Consider the following 16,970-nt stretch of genomic DNA (forward strand, 5'->3'; position numbering starts at 1 on the left):
TGTATTATCCATACCTTCTTCAGTGCACCTCTGCATTGGCACGAGCATCCAGAGGGCCCCATGGGTCTGGGTACTATGGGTAGTCCTGCCCCTGTGTGACTAGCATTTGCAGAGGGGTGATGATGCCACTTACAGAGCACCAATGTGTATAGCATTAAGTGAAATTATTCATGAAACCTATTAGGCTATTTTTGTGGCTTATGTTTTTGTGATAAACTATACTTTCCTTTACTACAGCTGTTTGTGGGACCCATAAGTGCCTGTTGTTCTTTTTGCAAGTTGTACTTCTGAGCCATATGCCCCCAAACTCTTTGGGTGTACTGGTGTGCTTCAAAATATTTGGTACAGGTATGAGCTCTGTTATCTGGAAACCCATTATCCAGAAAGTTCCAATTACAGAATGTCTCCCATAGATTCCATTATAATGAAATAATACATTTTTAGAAATAATTTCCTTTTTCTCTGTAATAATAAAACAGTAACTTGTACTTGATCCCAACTAAGATATAAGTAATCCTTATTGGAAGCAAAACCAGCCTATTGGGTTTATTTAATGTTTACATGATTTTCTAGTAGACTTAAAGGTATGAGGATCCAAATTACAGAAAGATCCATTATCCAGAAAGCCCCAGGCCCCCAAGCAATCTGGATAACAGGTCCCAAACATGTAGTAGGTCAGTTGGTATTCAGACTATATATTAAGGGGCAGATTTATCAAGGGTTGAAATTCAAATAAAAAAAAAATGTATTAAAAAATGTAAAAAAAAATGTTTTCAGGTGGATAGGTTGTTTTCGTTCGAAATTAGAATCGTACGAATCGAAATAGCATCGTATTCGATCAAATTTGATTCAAAGTTTTTTCTACAAAAAACCTTAGAGTTACAAGTCCACCAATTGACTCCAAATCGGTTCTAGGAGGTCCCCCATAGGCTAAAACAGCAATGCGGCAGGTTTTAGACGGCAAATGGTCGAAGTCGAATTTTTAAAGAGACAGTACATGATAAATTCCAATATTAAAATGTTCAAATTTTTTTCAAATTCGAATCAAATTTGGACTATTCCCTAGATGAAGTACACAAAAATAGCTCGAAATTTTAATTTTTTTAATTAGAATTTTCACTTCGACCCGTGATAAATCTGCCCCTAACAGTATGAGTTGGATTTTGATGAATCAACCAGTTCAGACATGTAAGATTTTGCTACTAGATGTGAATTTGTGATATACAGGTACGGTATCCGTTATCCAGAAATATTTGGTACAGGTATGAGATCTGTTATTTGGAAACCCATCATCCAGAAACTTACAATTATGGAATGTCTCCCATAGATTCCATTATAATGAAATAATCCAATGTTTTAAAAATGATTTCCTTTTCCTCTGTAATAATAAAACAGTAGTTTGTACTTCATCCCAACTAAGATATAATTAATCCTTATTGTAGGCAAAACCAGCCTATGGGGTTTTGTTAATGTTTATATGATTTTCTAGTAGACTTAAGGTATGAAGATCCAAATTACAGAAAGATCTGTTATCCATAAAACCCCAGGTCCCGAGCATTCTGGATAACAGGTCCCAAACATGTAGTAGGTCAGTTGGTATTCAGACTATATATTAAAGGGCAGATTTATCAAGGGTCGATATTCGAATATAGTTTAGTCAAAATGCCTTAATGTGAATAAACTGTCTGTTGTGGATCCCGCAACCTTAAGGGGTTTATTTATCAAAGTCCGAATTTATCTTAATATTTTCTGCTACAAACTCAGATCAAATCCACTCTGGTGTTTTACTCTTATTTATTATTACATTTTCCCGAAAATTTGCTTTGCGGGAAAAAATCTGATTTTCACGATTTCTTCAGATTTTCACGATTTTTTCGGGAACTTTTATCCGAAAACTTTGAAAACGATGGGGTATTGCACAAATACCATTGGGACTGCTCCCATTGACTTATATGCAACCTCGACCGGTCACAAAATTTGTGATTTTTTTAAAAGTCAGATTTTATTAAAAAAATAAATCACGAATTTTTCATGATTTTTGCATTCGGAGTTTAGTAAAACTAAAAAGTTTTCTTATTTTTTGTTTTTAGAACCCCTTTAAAAGTGTATAAAAATCAATCTGCGCTTTATCAATTGAATTCAGTACCGGATTATGTCTGAAGGACATTATTAATTGAAGTGTTTTGAAATCTGCTTCTCACCAAGCACAGAATTTGTAATTTCTACCACTAGAAATGGAGAAACTGTCATTTCCTTGGCTGCCATAAAATACACTCGAAAACTCATGCAAGAAGAAATGTAAATTTTAATATACTACACGGAATTTGAGCATAAATTCCTTTGACCATTAGTTTTGTTATAAGATCAATCAATGACAGTTTGACAGTAGAAACAACAAAGTGAATCCAGTTTTAAATGAATTCTACTGTAATAGATAATTCATTTGAATTGAATGGATCCACATGCGCCCACTGTAAATATAACTGTTTATAATAGAAACTTTATTATTCTCAGGCCGACTAACAGGAAGCCTGGGTAGAAGCGGAATGGAATATTCAGTCTCCCGCTGCCGCTGCAGGTCACATGCATTTTTACCGTTTTGAAATTCCTCTTTGTCAAATACAAGAATTTTTTTGTGGATGATCCACTGCCGCAGATACTTTCTGTTGTACATCCAGAAAAAGACTGGATTGTTAATTTGTTTTCTGTAAAACAAAAAAGCAAGAAAGGTCAGTTTATAGGATACCCAAGTTTACAGTCACGCCTATTAGTGATGGGCGAATTTCACCCGTTTTTTTTGTGTTTTTCGGCGTTTTTTTCTCCGTTTTGCAAATTTCGCTGGAAATTCGCGAAACGACGAAGAACGAGCGAAATACGAAATTTGACGTCCGCGTCAATTCGCATAAATTTTGACACCGGTGTTAAAGTCAATGGGCATCCGAATAGTGTTGACGACCAACGGTTTTGACGTGAGAGACTTATCCGGTGCGCATCCTCAGAATTTTCTCACAGGAGTATTCACCAGCAGCGAAACACAGAAATTCGCCGCAAATTTGCGCCAGGTGAATATATTCGCCCATCACTAATACCGATATTAATTAGAGGCAGTGTGGCTGCCAATCCGAATACTGAGGCAGAGCAGCAAGGAGCAGTGAGCTCATCCATTGTAATTCCATTGTAATACAAACTGCAAATCTTTACTGAAGCAGTGATGATGTATGTTTCCATTCAGTGGAGTCATTTCATGGCCCTGGGTCCCCCTGCAAAAATATCGCCCCTGACTCACCCACCTTCCTGCTTGTGTACCCCACAACTGTGGAGTAGTGATGGGCAAATTCGCGAAACGGCGCCGGCGTCTCGTTTTTGACGCCGGCTCCCGTTTTTGACGCCGGCACCGGTTTTTTCGACGCCAGCGCCCGTTTTTGACGCCGGCGCCCGTTTTTCTGAATTTTTTTTTTTGACGCCGGCGAATTTTTGCAGTGAATTTTTGCAGGCGTTTCGCCAATTTATTTATAGTGATGGGCGAATTTATTCGCCAGGCGCAAAATTGCGGTGAATTTGTGTGATTTATTGCTGGCGTCCAAAAAAAAATTGTCGCCGGACACCGGCGTTAAAAACAAAAAAACTGGCGTCGGCGTCAAAAACGGGCGTCGGCGTCAAAAAACGGGCGTCGGCATATAAAAATGGACGCCGGTGTCAAAAACTAGATGCCGGTGCCGTTTCGTAAATTTTTCGCCGTTTCATGAATTTCTAGGGAATTTAGCGAATTTTTCGGAGAAGCTATCCGGCCTCCCCTGGGCTCCCTGCAAGGGTCTCCTTCCTCTATAACAGCGATCCCAAACAATTTATACTTGTGAGACAGGCAAGGAAGGGGGACTTAAGTGGGCGGATTCAGGGCAGGGAGTGGGCGGAGTCACACGGAATAGAGGCGGGGCAGGAAGTGGGCGGGAGGATGGGGGACGGAGTGCACCGGGCCCCTCTGAAATTTTTTTTGCAAGGGGGGCCCAGCGCACTTTAGTTATGCCCCTGCTCTTATTGTAATGTCCCTGTTTCAATAAATATTTGCAACTTGAACTACTGTGGTTGAGCTGGCTGATTCCTTGCTACTTCACCTAAAAAAGCTTTGATTGTTATAAATAAACCTTTTATTTTACTCATATATAAAGTATTTCACAACGTTTCTAAACTAAAGCCTATCCATATATAAATCCATGAGTATAATCAGGAAAAATGTAGGGGGCGGGGTAGAGGACAGGAAGGAAAGATTGAGGAGGCGGAGTCAGTAGTATGGGATCCTTGCAGCCTATTTGGCAATAATGATGAGTAAATACATCCTAGTTTGCTTTGCCAAAAAGCAAGAATATTTGTGAAATGCATTGAAGTCAAGGGCCTTTTTATCACAGCAACTTTTTTCCACTCAACATACATTGCAGTCTATAGGCATTTTCTGAGGCAACTTTTACTTACCCTTTAATCCACTACATACTTAGAGAACACTGAATAAACCACACACAATACATCTCTATAACCAATGTAAGGTAATTGGGGATCACAATGAAATGCTCATGAAATGCATTGAATAATTCTATGGCACATAAGCATCACTGAAGTTACTTGTTTATCATGTTTAATGTTGGTCATATATCAAGTGGCATTAAGTCAAACAGAAAGCGCCATTCAGTTGGAATAATCGCCATTTTTAGAGGTTTGCACTTAATTTGTATAACAATCACAGATTTCAATAAACCAATTGTTTTCTATTAAAGCTTATCGGGTCAGGTGGGTGACATAGAGGTGTAGAGGGATGAGGTTTCAACAGTGTTGAAGTGGGTCAAAAATTAACATTAGTGATGGGCGAATTTCTCCTGTTTCACTTCGATGAAAAATCCAGCGAAATAAAAAAAAGTAAATTCTCGCGTCAATTTTGTCACTGGGTGTCCGAATAGTGTTGACGCGCAACGGTTTTGACACGCATCCAAATTTTTATGACTTGCAAATTTTTGCGCAAGCTTCAAAAATGTATTCACCGGCGATTAAATTTGCCGCAAGTTCGTGCCTGGCTAATTCATTCACTAGTTTTTCACCTACTGAGAAAGACCCCACCAACCGATACCCCCATCAACATACCAATTATCATGGTATCTTTAATCTAAAAAAACACGTAAATTGGGATTGAGGATATACCCCAGCACTTTATAACGCAGTGCGTCAGATTTATCAAGGGTCGAATCGTAAATTAGAATTCGTATTTTTTTTAAAGAAAAACTCGATTTGTACGCATTGAATACAAATCGAATACGATTGGAATTTTCGGGTCGGAAGCATTCGATCGAATATTTTCTTAAAGAGATACTGACACCAGAATTTTTTTTTACATCTATCATAATATTGCCTTTGAAAGCTACCAACATGAACTATAGGTAACTTGTAATATACTTTCATATTTTAAAAAGTATTTTTTTTGTGTCATTATCACTTGAAATAAACTCCCAGTCCAATTGGGATTATATTCGTAAATTCACATGAATTTGAAATTCGACCTTTGATAAATGGACCTCCCCATGCCCAATAACATTTTTATGGCACAGTGGGACTGGACAAGGGCGGCCGGTGCCCCAGGAGACCCTGGCTGGCCAATTCGCCCCCGCTCACGCGTACGTTAGCGCACAAACAAACTCTCAGGCCAGTGGCATAACTACATGTGACTGTGCCCCCTAGCAAATTCAATTTAGGGCCCCAATATATCCAGAGGTTGACCTTTTTACTAGGGATGGGCAAATTTGACCCGTTTCGTTTCGACAAAAATTCACCGCCGGGGAAATGTCGCAGACGCCCATTAAAGTCTATGGGCGTCAAAATAATTTTGTCGCGCCGCGAATATATTTTGACGAGTGTCTTTTTTTTTTACGCACGCCGCCATACAAGTCTATAGACGTCATTTTTTCGGCGAAACGAGGCGATAAAGTTCGCCCATCCCTACTTTTTACCAATATCTGTTGAAATTGTTCACTAATTAGGGCTTCTGGGTTATAAGGATTCTGCTTCCTCTGTAGTTACGCCCCTGGCTCAAGCACACAGGCTGTGTATGGTGCACCCACCACCCCCAAAAGCAAAAAGGTCTTTCCACAGTGAGCAGAGCATTAACAAGAAATGAGTGACCGTGTTTCATATAAGCGCTCTTTACTGTTAATTTAGTTAGTCCAAGCCACTCCTCACCTCCCTTCCATTCATTCCCCAGTAAGTTCTGCCTGGCTACTAGTGATGGGCAAATTTATTCGCCAGGCACGAATTTGCGGCAAATTTGCCGCCAGAGAATAAATTCGTGAAACGCCCGCAAAAATTCGCTGGCAAAAATTCGGCTGTGTCAAAAAAAAATTTTAGGCGGCGTCGGAAAAAACAGACGCCGGCGGCAAAAACGGGGGCTGGCGTCAAAAATAAGACGCCAGCGCAGTTTCGCAAATTTTTCGCCATTTTGCGAATTTTTGGCAAAGCAAAACTGCGCAAATTCGCCCATCACTACTGGCTACGTAGGGAGCGTGTAGGAGCTGGTCCCCCACCGTCCACCTATGTCACCCAACGCGTTTTGCCGGCTTCCTCAGGGGCATAAGTGAGTGGCGCGTGTTTAAGGCAACTTTAAATAGGGATCCGGTTCCTCTCTGATTGTAAAAGCTATTCTTCTTCTGCAATCGTCACTTCCGTTTTGTGATGCATCACAACTATTGTATCAATAGCTCCTGAGCGCATGAGGTTGTATGTGCGCAGCCCCAACTTGCTTCAAACCTCAGTTACCTTACTATATCAAATATACTCACTAAGAGATTAAATGTATCTTGATTCGATTTGAACCCAGGACAACATTATTCAAGTCTGGCAATTATGAATAGTATTGTTGGCATATCAATGAATTTGGCCTGGTATCAATTGCCATAGTGAATATGAATTTGAACATCTTTAGACTTGTAGCTGGCAATCAACAACAATTATGGACCTAAGATCCAGGTTCCTTATCTGACCATATGATCCCCTACGACTGTTCATATTGAAAATAATCACGAGTTTTTTGATAACTAAAATAAAATGAAACTATATAGGATGGGGCTAAATGTAAAACCTTCATTAAGGCCCATAGGGGCTTTACTATTTAGCCAGTAGATCCATTCAGCTTCACGTTGTAATAGTTTTTTGTCAATATCCCCAATCCTTGTAGTGGATTTAATGTGTTCCACGGCTGTGAATTTCATAACACCACTATCCCCCGTATGATGTCCATTGATATGATTCACAACTGATTTCTTTTGTTTAGTACATCTCCAACTTGCTCCAATATCCATCTCCTAAATTCTCTCTTAGTCTTACCTTCGTATCTTTTGCCGCATACGCGTTCCATGACGTAAATTACACCACTGGTTTTACAGTTTATGAAGCGCTTGATGGTATATTCTTTCATATCTACTCTGCCAATGAACTATGGATGCACCGAATCCAGGATTCGGCCTTTTTCAGCAGGATTCGGATTCGGCCGAATACTTCTGCCCGGCTGAACTGAATCTGAACCCTAATTTACATATGCAAATTAGGGGCGGGAGGGAAATCACTTGACTTTTTGTCACAAAACAAGGAAGTAAAAAATGTTTTCCCCTTCTCACCCCTAATTTACATATGCAAATTAGGGTTCGGATTCGGTTCGGTATTCGGCCAAATCCTTAACCAAGGATTCAGGGGTTCGGCCGAATCCAAAATAGTGGATTCGGTGCATCCCTACAATGAATGTAGTACAAATGGACAGGCAACACAATCCCCACATCTGTAGCACCCCTTAGTATTATGCGATAACCAGGTGGATTTAGTTGGATTTTTATAATGGCTCTGTATTAGTCGGTCCTGTAAATTTTTACTTCTTCTATTTGTGGTAATTTGTGGGTGATTTCCAATGACTTCTCTTAGGTCTGCATCGTGCTCTAGGATGTACAGTACATGTCTGGGCCTCCAACGCTTTAGATCCTGGGCACAAGCCTTTTCTGCCTATTCCTATAAGTGGGCCCTGCAGTGGGGCTCTAGCACCTCATGACACAGTGTGGCTTCCTATTTCATGTCATGGTCTATCTCCAGCAATTTCATGGCACAGTATATATGAAGGGTCAATTCAATTTATTCCTGGCAAAGTGCAAGAACAAGGAATGAGGCAAAATCTGGTGCAAAGTGCAAAGGACAGCATCAGGGGTACAGCCCAGGCTGCCAGGACAAGACCCTGTTACAGAATGTACCTGCTTTTACTGCTCCATAACTTGCAGGTCTAAATGATGCACAATTTAGGTTGGGGTTGCCTTTATGCCTTCCCACTCCTGCTACTCTAAAATAATGAATCCTCTAGAATACTGAAGTGCTGTCAAATGCAAAATTCGATCACAGAGACAGGGACAAATTAAGGCACACTTGATCGCACTAATATGCACAGCAGAAACCTACAAGACCACCATTGTAACTAACCAGCAATCAACACCTTTACTAGAATCCAGCTTTATCGACAGAACCAAATGGCACCACATAAAAAGTCTACCTTTAAAGGACCAAGTGACAGAGGCATTTTGCCACTGTAGATGCATTAGGAATATTTTGAGTAGCAACTAGCTTATAGGAGAACTAAACCCTAAAAAATAAATATGGCTAAACTTGTATTATTTTATATACGGAACTTATTGCGCGAGGCTAAAGTTTGAGCTTGTCAATAGCAGCAATGATCCAGGACTTCAAACTTGTCACAGGGGGTCACCATCTTGGAAAGTGTCTGTGACACTCACATGCTCAGTGGGCTCTGATTGGCTGTTGAGAAGCTAAGCTTAGGGCTCGTCACTAATTATCCAGCAGAAAATGAGCTTCCCTGGCTGTAATATAAGCTGATGCTACAGGTTTGCTGATTATTCAATTCTGATGCTAATTGCACTGGTTTCTGTGCTGCCATGTAGTAATTATGTGTATTAATTACTAATCAGCCTTATATTGTGACATTTCTATTCTATGTGTACTGTATATTGTGAGTGGCTCCCTAAGCTCAGTAAGTGACAGCAGCACAGAGCATGTGCAGTGAATCAGCAGAAAAGAAGATGGGGAGCTACTGGGGCATCTTTGGAGACACAGATCTTTACTGCTAAAGGGCTGTGGTTGCCTTGGGCTGGAACAGAAGCACAAAACATAATGTACAACATTTCTAGCTACTTCTTTAGTTAGGCTTTAGTTCTCCTTTAAAGGTATATTGACACACTTCTGGTTTTAACTGGAATGTGACACTGTGCCTATATAACCCTGGTATCAGTCATGTTTTTTTAATAGAGTGATTCTGTGCTTAAAAGGGTCCTGTCACCCAAAAAAATATTCAAAATCCTATTTTATCACATTAGTCAAGCAAAATGAACTTTAATTACACTATATAAATTATTTGAATCTTGTTTCCTTCAGTCTGGGAATACATAATTATAACAAGCAGGCAGCAGCCATTTTGTGGACACTGTTATTAAGACAAGTCTTGTATCATCTCAGAATCTTGTTTGTGCCCCAGAATGGGGGACCTGATGTCCATCCCCATGCACTGGTTACACAATTAAATGGTGAAGAGAACTGGGGAATGTGGGGAGAGCAGTGACATGTAGGAAGTGCTGAATGGAAAGTGAAAGTAATTGCCTGGCCCGCCTCTATGTCTAAGGCATAGAGGAGGGGCAGACAATATTTGATTGACAGCTAAGATTTTTAAACGAGTTTACAACAGTTATGCATGCTTTAATAAAAAATAGAAATTAGATTTCATGTTTAATTTGAAAAGGACTTCTTGTATACAGATTTGTGTGTCTGGATGACAGGTCCACTTTAAGGGCAGGGCAGTGCTCTAATAGGCTGGAGGACAAATTAGAAAATTGCCAAGACCTCTAGTGCAACATACTGTAACTCAGATTATAGATTATAATCTAATTTTAACGCTTTCCCTGCCAGATGAACTCTTAAAAGTAACCATTTTCATGGACATTAACATAACCCAGAAACTATGATATTAAGACAATCAGTTTACTTTTCTTGCCCCTGTCCCTGGCTCCTGTTGTCACTTGTCCCTGTGTGATTCAATGTCCAAACATCAATGTAAAGTATTTGAAATAAAATGTTTATACCAAAAAATTCCTCTTTTAAGTAGCGGATGCAGCGATTCTCATTTCCGACACAGTTCAAGGGGTCATCTAATATACATTGCCTGGCATTGTCTGCAAAGCATGTTGGACAGGCCATTCCATTTTCAGCAGAGGTCTGGTTTGGCACTGAAATAAAGTGAAAGCATTTTAGTGACTTTAAAGGGTTACTGTCAGGGGAAAACATGTTTCTTTCATAACTCATCAGTTAATAGTGCGGGTCCTGCAGACTTCTGCACTGAAATCCTTTTTTCAAAAGAGCAAAGAGTTTTTCTGAGAAGAACCACAATCAGTTCAGTGCTGAAGAAGTCCAGAACAGAAGAGCCTTGAACTGAAGATGCACTGGACAAGATGTCCCCAACCTAGAGATAAAGTATCTGTTGCAGTTAAGACAAACTCTGGTGCATGAAAGGATTTGCCCGGAGAAAGATTCTGAGGAATTATCCACCACTTTAGTTCTTTCTTTAATTTGAAAGATATTGCAAAGAGATTGTTGAAAGATTCAGGATTCCTTTCCCACTGAAGAAGAATTTATTTTTGGAATTTGGCCCATGGGACTACTTCTATTGATGATGTCATCAGACCATAAACTACCATTGCTCTCCAAACACAAACTCTGTTGCCCTGAGCTAGATTGATCACTGGTGATCTGAAAGAATGAACCTTGTGTTGAGGTAGAAAGACCTTCATCTGGATAATATCCAGTAATAACCGTAAAATCTTTGTAGCGGTGGAGGGTTGAAGATGACTTTTTCTCATTTATAAGTCAACCATGACTTATCAGATAAGACATTAGTAAGCGTTGATGCAATGCCAGGTGCTGCAGAGAAGAGGCCTTTATCAGCCAATTGTCCAAGTATGGAACCACATGGATTCCTTATTGTCTGAGGAGAACCACAATCAGTTCAGTGCTGAAGAAGTCCTGAACGGAAGAGCCTTGAACTGAAGATGCACTAGACAAGATGTCAGGAATACTGCCACTACAAGAAATTCCTGCTATATGGGTGACTTGGCATGTGGAGATATTTTCTTTTTCTTGTTCAGGAGAACTAAGTTCACCTTTTCTTAAATCTCTTGCGCATGCCATATCGCAACATGCTCATGCATGCACGCAGCGCGTGTTCATGCATGTGCATGTTCCGGAAACTGGAGGTTGGAAGGGCTCAGCCTTGTTTGCAGCCCTGGTGGGCCCCCAACGCTTCAGTCCGAACCTGACCAATCATTTTTGTTTTAAGGGATGAAATTGAACACATTCGTACTGGCAGACAGACTGGTACTTACATGTGGGGACTGGAGGATGGCACATACTGGAGTCACAGCAGGTTGTATTGATGACAAACTTCTTGGTGTTGCTTCTATAAGTACCAACCCGACTGCACTCGGCAGCTTTTCCACATCTTCTTATAAATTCTAATTTATTTTTGTTACCTGTAAAAATTTGTTCAGAAAAGTTCATTAAATGCACATAGTTCTAACCCAGGAAAACTGAGATCCCCTGTTGGGGTTGCCACCTTTTCAATTCGGTGAATGCAGGCAGATGACATTGGGGGTAGGTTGGATGATGCTGGGGGTGGGCCAATGACATCAGTGAGGTAGGCTGGTTATGTCAGGGGAGGGGCTAATGACATCATGGGGGGGGCAGATGATTAGTGATGGGCGAATTTGCGCCGTTTCGGGTTTTTTTTTTTACGCTGTCGAATTTTCGTGGCCGTTTCGCGAATTTATTCGCCGGCGGCAAATCGCGCAAATTCTCCGCGAATTCGCGCCTGCCGAATAAATTCGGCCATCACTACAGATGATGTCGATGCAGGACTGATGACATGGTGATCAGGAATTGGCTGATTTGGAAATCTGGACAGGCAGTTCTTACCCAGACAGCCCTTCCAAAAACCGAGCTGTCTAAGTGAAAACCAGATTCACTGAATTTAAAAGTTTGCAACCCTAACGAGGATGTCAGTTTTCCTAGGTAAGAAAATTGTAATGTTTAGACTATTGATTATTAGCTAACTGGCCATACAGGATGTGAATTCAGTATCTATGGCTGAAAACAAAGGGGTGAGGTGGGAACCCTACTTGTCCTTCAATTGCAGATGATTTGGAGAAAAGCAGACAAAAAAGAAATATCTCATAACTGGAGTACACAAAGAAAAGCCTAAACATCATGGGGGTCATTTATAAACACTGAGCAAATTGGCACCTGGGCAGTAACCCATAGCAACCAATCAGTGATTAACACTGAACACTTAGGGGCAGATGTATGAAGGGTCGACTATCGAGGGTTAATTAACCCTTGATATTCGACTAGGAACTAAAATCGTTCGACTTCGAATATCGAAGTCGAACGATTTAGCGCAAATCTTGCGATCGAACGATCGAAGGATTATTCCTTCGATCGAACGATTAAATCCTTCGAATCGAACGATTCGAAGGATTTTAATCCAACGATCGAAGGAATATCCTTCGATCAAAAAATCTCAGGCAAGCCTATGGGGACCTTCCCCATAGGCTAACATTGACTTCGGTAGCTTTTAGCTGCCGAAGTAGGGGGTCGAAGTTTTTCTTAAAGAGACAGTACTTCGATTATCGAATGGTCGAATAGTCGAACAATTTTTAGTTCGAATCGTTCGGTTCGATTCGTAGTCGTAGTCGAAGGTCGAAGTAGCCTATTCGATGGTCGAAGTAGCCCAAAAAACACTTCGAAATTCGAAGTTTTTTTAATTCGAATCCTTCACTCGAGCTTTGTAAATGTGCCCCTTAAACACTGAAAGCAATCATCTGATTGGTTGCCAGGGAGTCAGGGAGGGGGGCGGGCCGCGTGTCTCACCGAGTTTCCTCGTTATCACTTGCCGAGTTGGGGGGCGGGCTTAAGGGCCCGCCCCGAGTTAAGTTGCGGTCGGTGGATACCATGGCGGAAGCAGCGGGAGCGTCCAGCCGGCACGAGAAGAGCCTTGGGCTGCTCACTAGTAAGTTTGTGTCACTGCTGCAGGAGGCGAAGGATGGGGTGCTCGACCTGAAAGTGGTAAATTCCCCGTAATCCGTGAGCAGCCCGGGCTTGTTTTTCTGGGTTATCCAGACAGTGGCTGGGTACTGTGCAACAGGGCAATTAGAGGGACTCAGTAATGTGCTGCCTGTATTACCTGTACTGACCACAAGGGGCGCAAGTTAGACTAACGGGGCTGGCATGGCATGCTGGGTATTTTACCCCAGGGTTGCCATGTTGTCTGTTTTCCAGCCAAATTAGGCTAGTAATTTAAAGCCCAGGCGGGTTTTGAAAGCACAAACTAGCCAAGGTACGGATTTGGGCTACTTTTTGGGCCTTTGGCTGCTTGGAAACCAGCTGAAATTTTTCCTTGCCCTAATGTGCTAAATATCTCCCAATGTATGTTGGGAAATGTAGTTTTTGTTTTAACAATTTGCCTACTGCAAAGTTTAATGTACAAGACTAAAATACCCAGGAGCCAAAATATTTGAATAGTATATAAAAAAGTATTTATTTTACATTACCGGTACTCATGTACTCTCCCACCTTTCATATTTAATACAGCAGCCTCAGTACTAAATGTGTAAGTAGGCATGGTGTGTGGAGGCGTGACATGATTATTGAAACTTACCTGTAGCTGCTGCATTTCTCACCCTAGGCTTATACGCGAGTCTATAAGTTTTCCCAGTTTTTGTAGGTAAAATTAGGTACCTCGGCTTATACACGGGTCGGCTTATACACGAGTAAATACGGTAATTGCTTTTTGTTAAGTGTTTTTGCCCCCATTCCTATACCTTTTTTTCAGGGGTCATTTATAAAGTTTGCTCTGCGCATATTTATTTGCAACTGGCTGCATTGCCCCTTCTTTTCCCTGAACACTAAAATATGCGCTCACTAAATGGTGCGGCCGTCTTTGCAAGGTTGTCGTGTGCAAAAATAGTGTTGACACTAAGGGGCAGATTTACATATGGTTGAATATCGAGGGTTAATTAATCCTCGATATTCGACTGCCGAATGTAAATCCTTTGACTTCGAATATCGAAGTCGAAGGACTTACCGCAAACAGAAAGATTTCAAAGGATTTTAATTCATCGATCGAACGATTTTTCCTCTACCAAAAAATTGCTAGGAAGCCTATGGGGACCTTCCCCATAGGCTAACATTGCATCTCCGTAGGTTTTAGGTGGCAAAGTAGGGGGTCGAAGTTATTTTTTAAAAGAGACAGTACTTCGATTATCGAATGGTCGAATATTCGAAAGATTTTTAGTTCGAATCGTTCGATTCGAAGGTGGAAGTAGCCAATTCGATGGTCGAAGTAGCCAAAAAAAACATTTGAAATTCGACGTTTTTTTTATTCTATTAAATGGGCCCCTACATTACTGCCAAAACTGCCTTGCAAATATTTTCTCCTCCACCAAAGTCATGGCGTAATTGAGTGTGCACATAAATATTCGCAATTTGCGCCGTATGTAAAAATTTCTTATGGACATTCACAGTGAGAAAAAAAAAATCACAATTCAGTTTGGACATTAAATACACTTCTCTTATCCAACTTTATAAATATAACTGTGCGTAGGTCAACTATATTGACTATATTATATATATTATATATATTATATTGATTATATTATATATATCATTCATAAATGAGCCCCAATATGGGAAAACTGCATTATAAGAACTTTTTAAGTCTCCAAATATACCAGATCTGGTCCATATTGATTCTGTCAAACACACGTTTTCTTCCCCTTCACATTGCACTGGTCGATATACACAGGAATCTATAACAGAATAGCAAACGGGGCAAACCAGGGAATTTACTGAAATACAAGAAAGTGAAAGAATGTTGCCATTTTAATGAACTTCTAATGAACTAACGAAATTTCACATTACATTACTTTGAAGATGAACATTTCTAATTTTTTATGAATTTTACACAGCAAACCCCTGAATGAATATCCATATCGTATCCATAAACGGAGCTTAGGGGCAGATTTAGCAAAGGTCGAGGTGAATTTTCGATTGAAAAAAATTCGAATTGTGAGCTATTTTTTTGTGTACTTCGACTAGGGAATAGTCCAAATTTGATTTGAATTTGAAAAAAAAATAGATCGAAATTTATCATGTACTGGCTCTTTAAAATTTTCGACTTCAACTATTCGCCATCTGAAACCTGCCGAATTGCTGTTTTAGCCTTTGGGGGACCTCCTAGAACCCATTTGGAGTCAATTGAGGGACTTTGAAAAATCAAGTTTTTTTGGGGAAAAACTTTGAATCGAATTTGATCGAATGCGCTATTCCTTCAATTCGAACGATTCGAATTCGGCCGAATATGGACCTATTTGATCGAAAATGTACCTATTCAACCAAGAAAAACTTTGACTTAATTTTGGTTGGTCTTTTTGCATTCAAATTTCAACGTTTTTTCAATTCGAAATTCGACCCTTGATAAATATGCCCCTTAGTGAAGTCATCAGCGGTTATTGTCGTGATGAGTGAAATTTTTCACCCAGTTTCACCTCAAAAAATGACGCCCATAGACTTCAATGGGTGAAAAGAATTTTCAAGCAACAAAAAAATTTGACGCGCCGCATTGTGCAAGAAAAATTTTTATGACACCCCTAAACTTTAACACATTTATACAAATTTTCATGAATTTCGTGAATTTTAGGTGACGTGAAAGCTTGGACGCTGGCCACAATTTCCGATTTTCATAATTTTTTGTAAAAATGTCCGATTTTCACAATTTTTTCGTGAAAATGCCTGAATTTCACGATTTTTTTGGAAAAATTTCAGAATTTCGTGAAACTTTCCGATTTCATGATTTCTCTGCATTTTGCAAATTTCGCAAATTTTTCGGAGAAATTCGCAAATTTTTCGGAGAAATTCGCAAATTTTTCGGAGAAATTCGCAAATTTTTCGGAGAAATTCGCAAATTTTTCGGAGAAATTCGCCCTTCACTAGCTCTCACCATATAGAAAATGTATTCCATATATGGACAGACCCTGTACATGCATTTATGTTGTAAATTTGCGTATATATGAGGTCATTTATAGTCATGAGCAAATTTTTTTGCCAAGCCTGGATTTGCTGCAAATTTCAGCATTCCCCATCTGCAGGTTTTTTCTTGTGAAACTGTGGCAAAAACCTGCTGCAAAAAAATTTGTAGCAACAAAAAAGTTGCCAAGACAAAATTGGCACCAAGACAAGGAAAAACGCCCACTTAAAGCATTTGGACAAAAGAGTCGCCGAGACAAAGAAGTCGCATTTGGAGTGAGAAAAAATTGTCTCACAAGTAAATATTTGTTGCGTGTAAAAAATGGACTTTAATGCATTTGGAGTAAGATATTTGTTGCACGTAAAAAAAAACAATTTTGACTTCGATACTTAGATAGATGCTCAAATATTTTAGCAGTTTTGCAATTTTTTTTTTCGAAATGAAACAGGACATATTTGCTTATCACTAGTCATTGATGTACAACTCCGCAAGTGCAACAATTCTAAAATAGATGCTACAGAGAGCACATATGAAGTGATGGGTGAATCTGTCCCATTTCAGTTCGCGAAACGACGAAAAAACTTCACGAAATGAGGAAAAAATACACCAAAAATGCATTGAAGTCAACGGGCGTCCGAATGATTTTGATGCGCAACAATCTTGACGAGCGACAATTTTCTTGGTTGCAGCAAATTTTTCGCCTCGGGAATCTCACCAGACTTGTACCCAATGAATAGGTATAAAACATCATTTTAAATGCCTGCTCTGGAGCAACTCTAGTGTAGCCACCTTCTTCTCGGATCAGTACTAGCCAGGCCGGCAC

The 16,970-nt window shown here is 40.1% G+C and overlaps 1 protein-coding gene across 1 annotated transcript in view; it reads right to left on the reverse strand.

Annotated features, from left to right (window-relative positions):
* Window positions 1-2,487: 2,487 nt before the first annotated feature.
* LOC121396054 overlaps window positions 2,488-16,970 on the reverse strand; it is a 46,657-nt gene continuing 32,174 nt past the window's right edge. Inside the window, exons 6-9 of the mRNA XM_041570648.1 lie at window positions 14,853-14,984; window positions 11,451-11,597; window positions 10,155-10,298; window positions 2,488-2,705 (exon numbers count right to left, since the gene is read on the reverse strand). Of these exons, the coding sequence (XP_041426582.1) occupies window positions 2,488-2,705; window positions 10,155-10,298; window positions 11,451-11,597; window positions 14,853-14,984 (641 nt within the window). The remainder of the gene's footprint in view (window positions 2,706-10,154; window positions 10,299-11,450; window positions 11,598-14,852; window positions 14,985-16,970) is intronic.

This window comes from Xenopus laevis, chromosome 7S, assembly GCF_017654675.1.
Source record: "Xenopus laevis strain J_2021 chromosome 7S, Xenopus_laevis_v10.1, whole genome shotgun sequence".
Lineage (NCBI taxonomy): Eukaryota > Metazoa > Chordata > Amphibia > Anura > Pipidae > Xenopus > Xenopus laevis.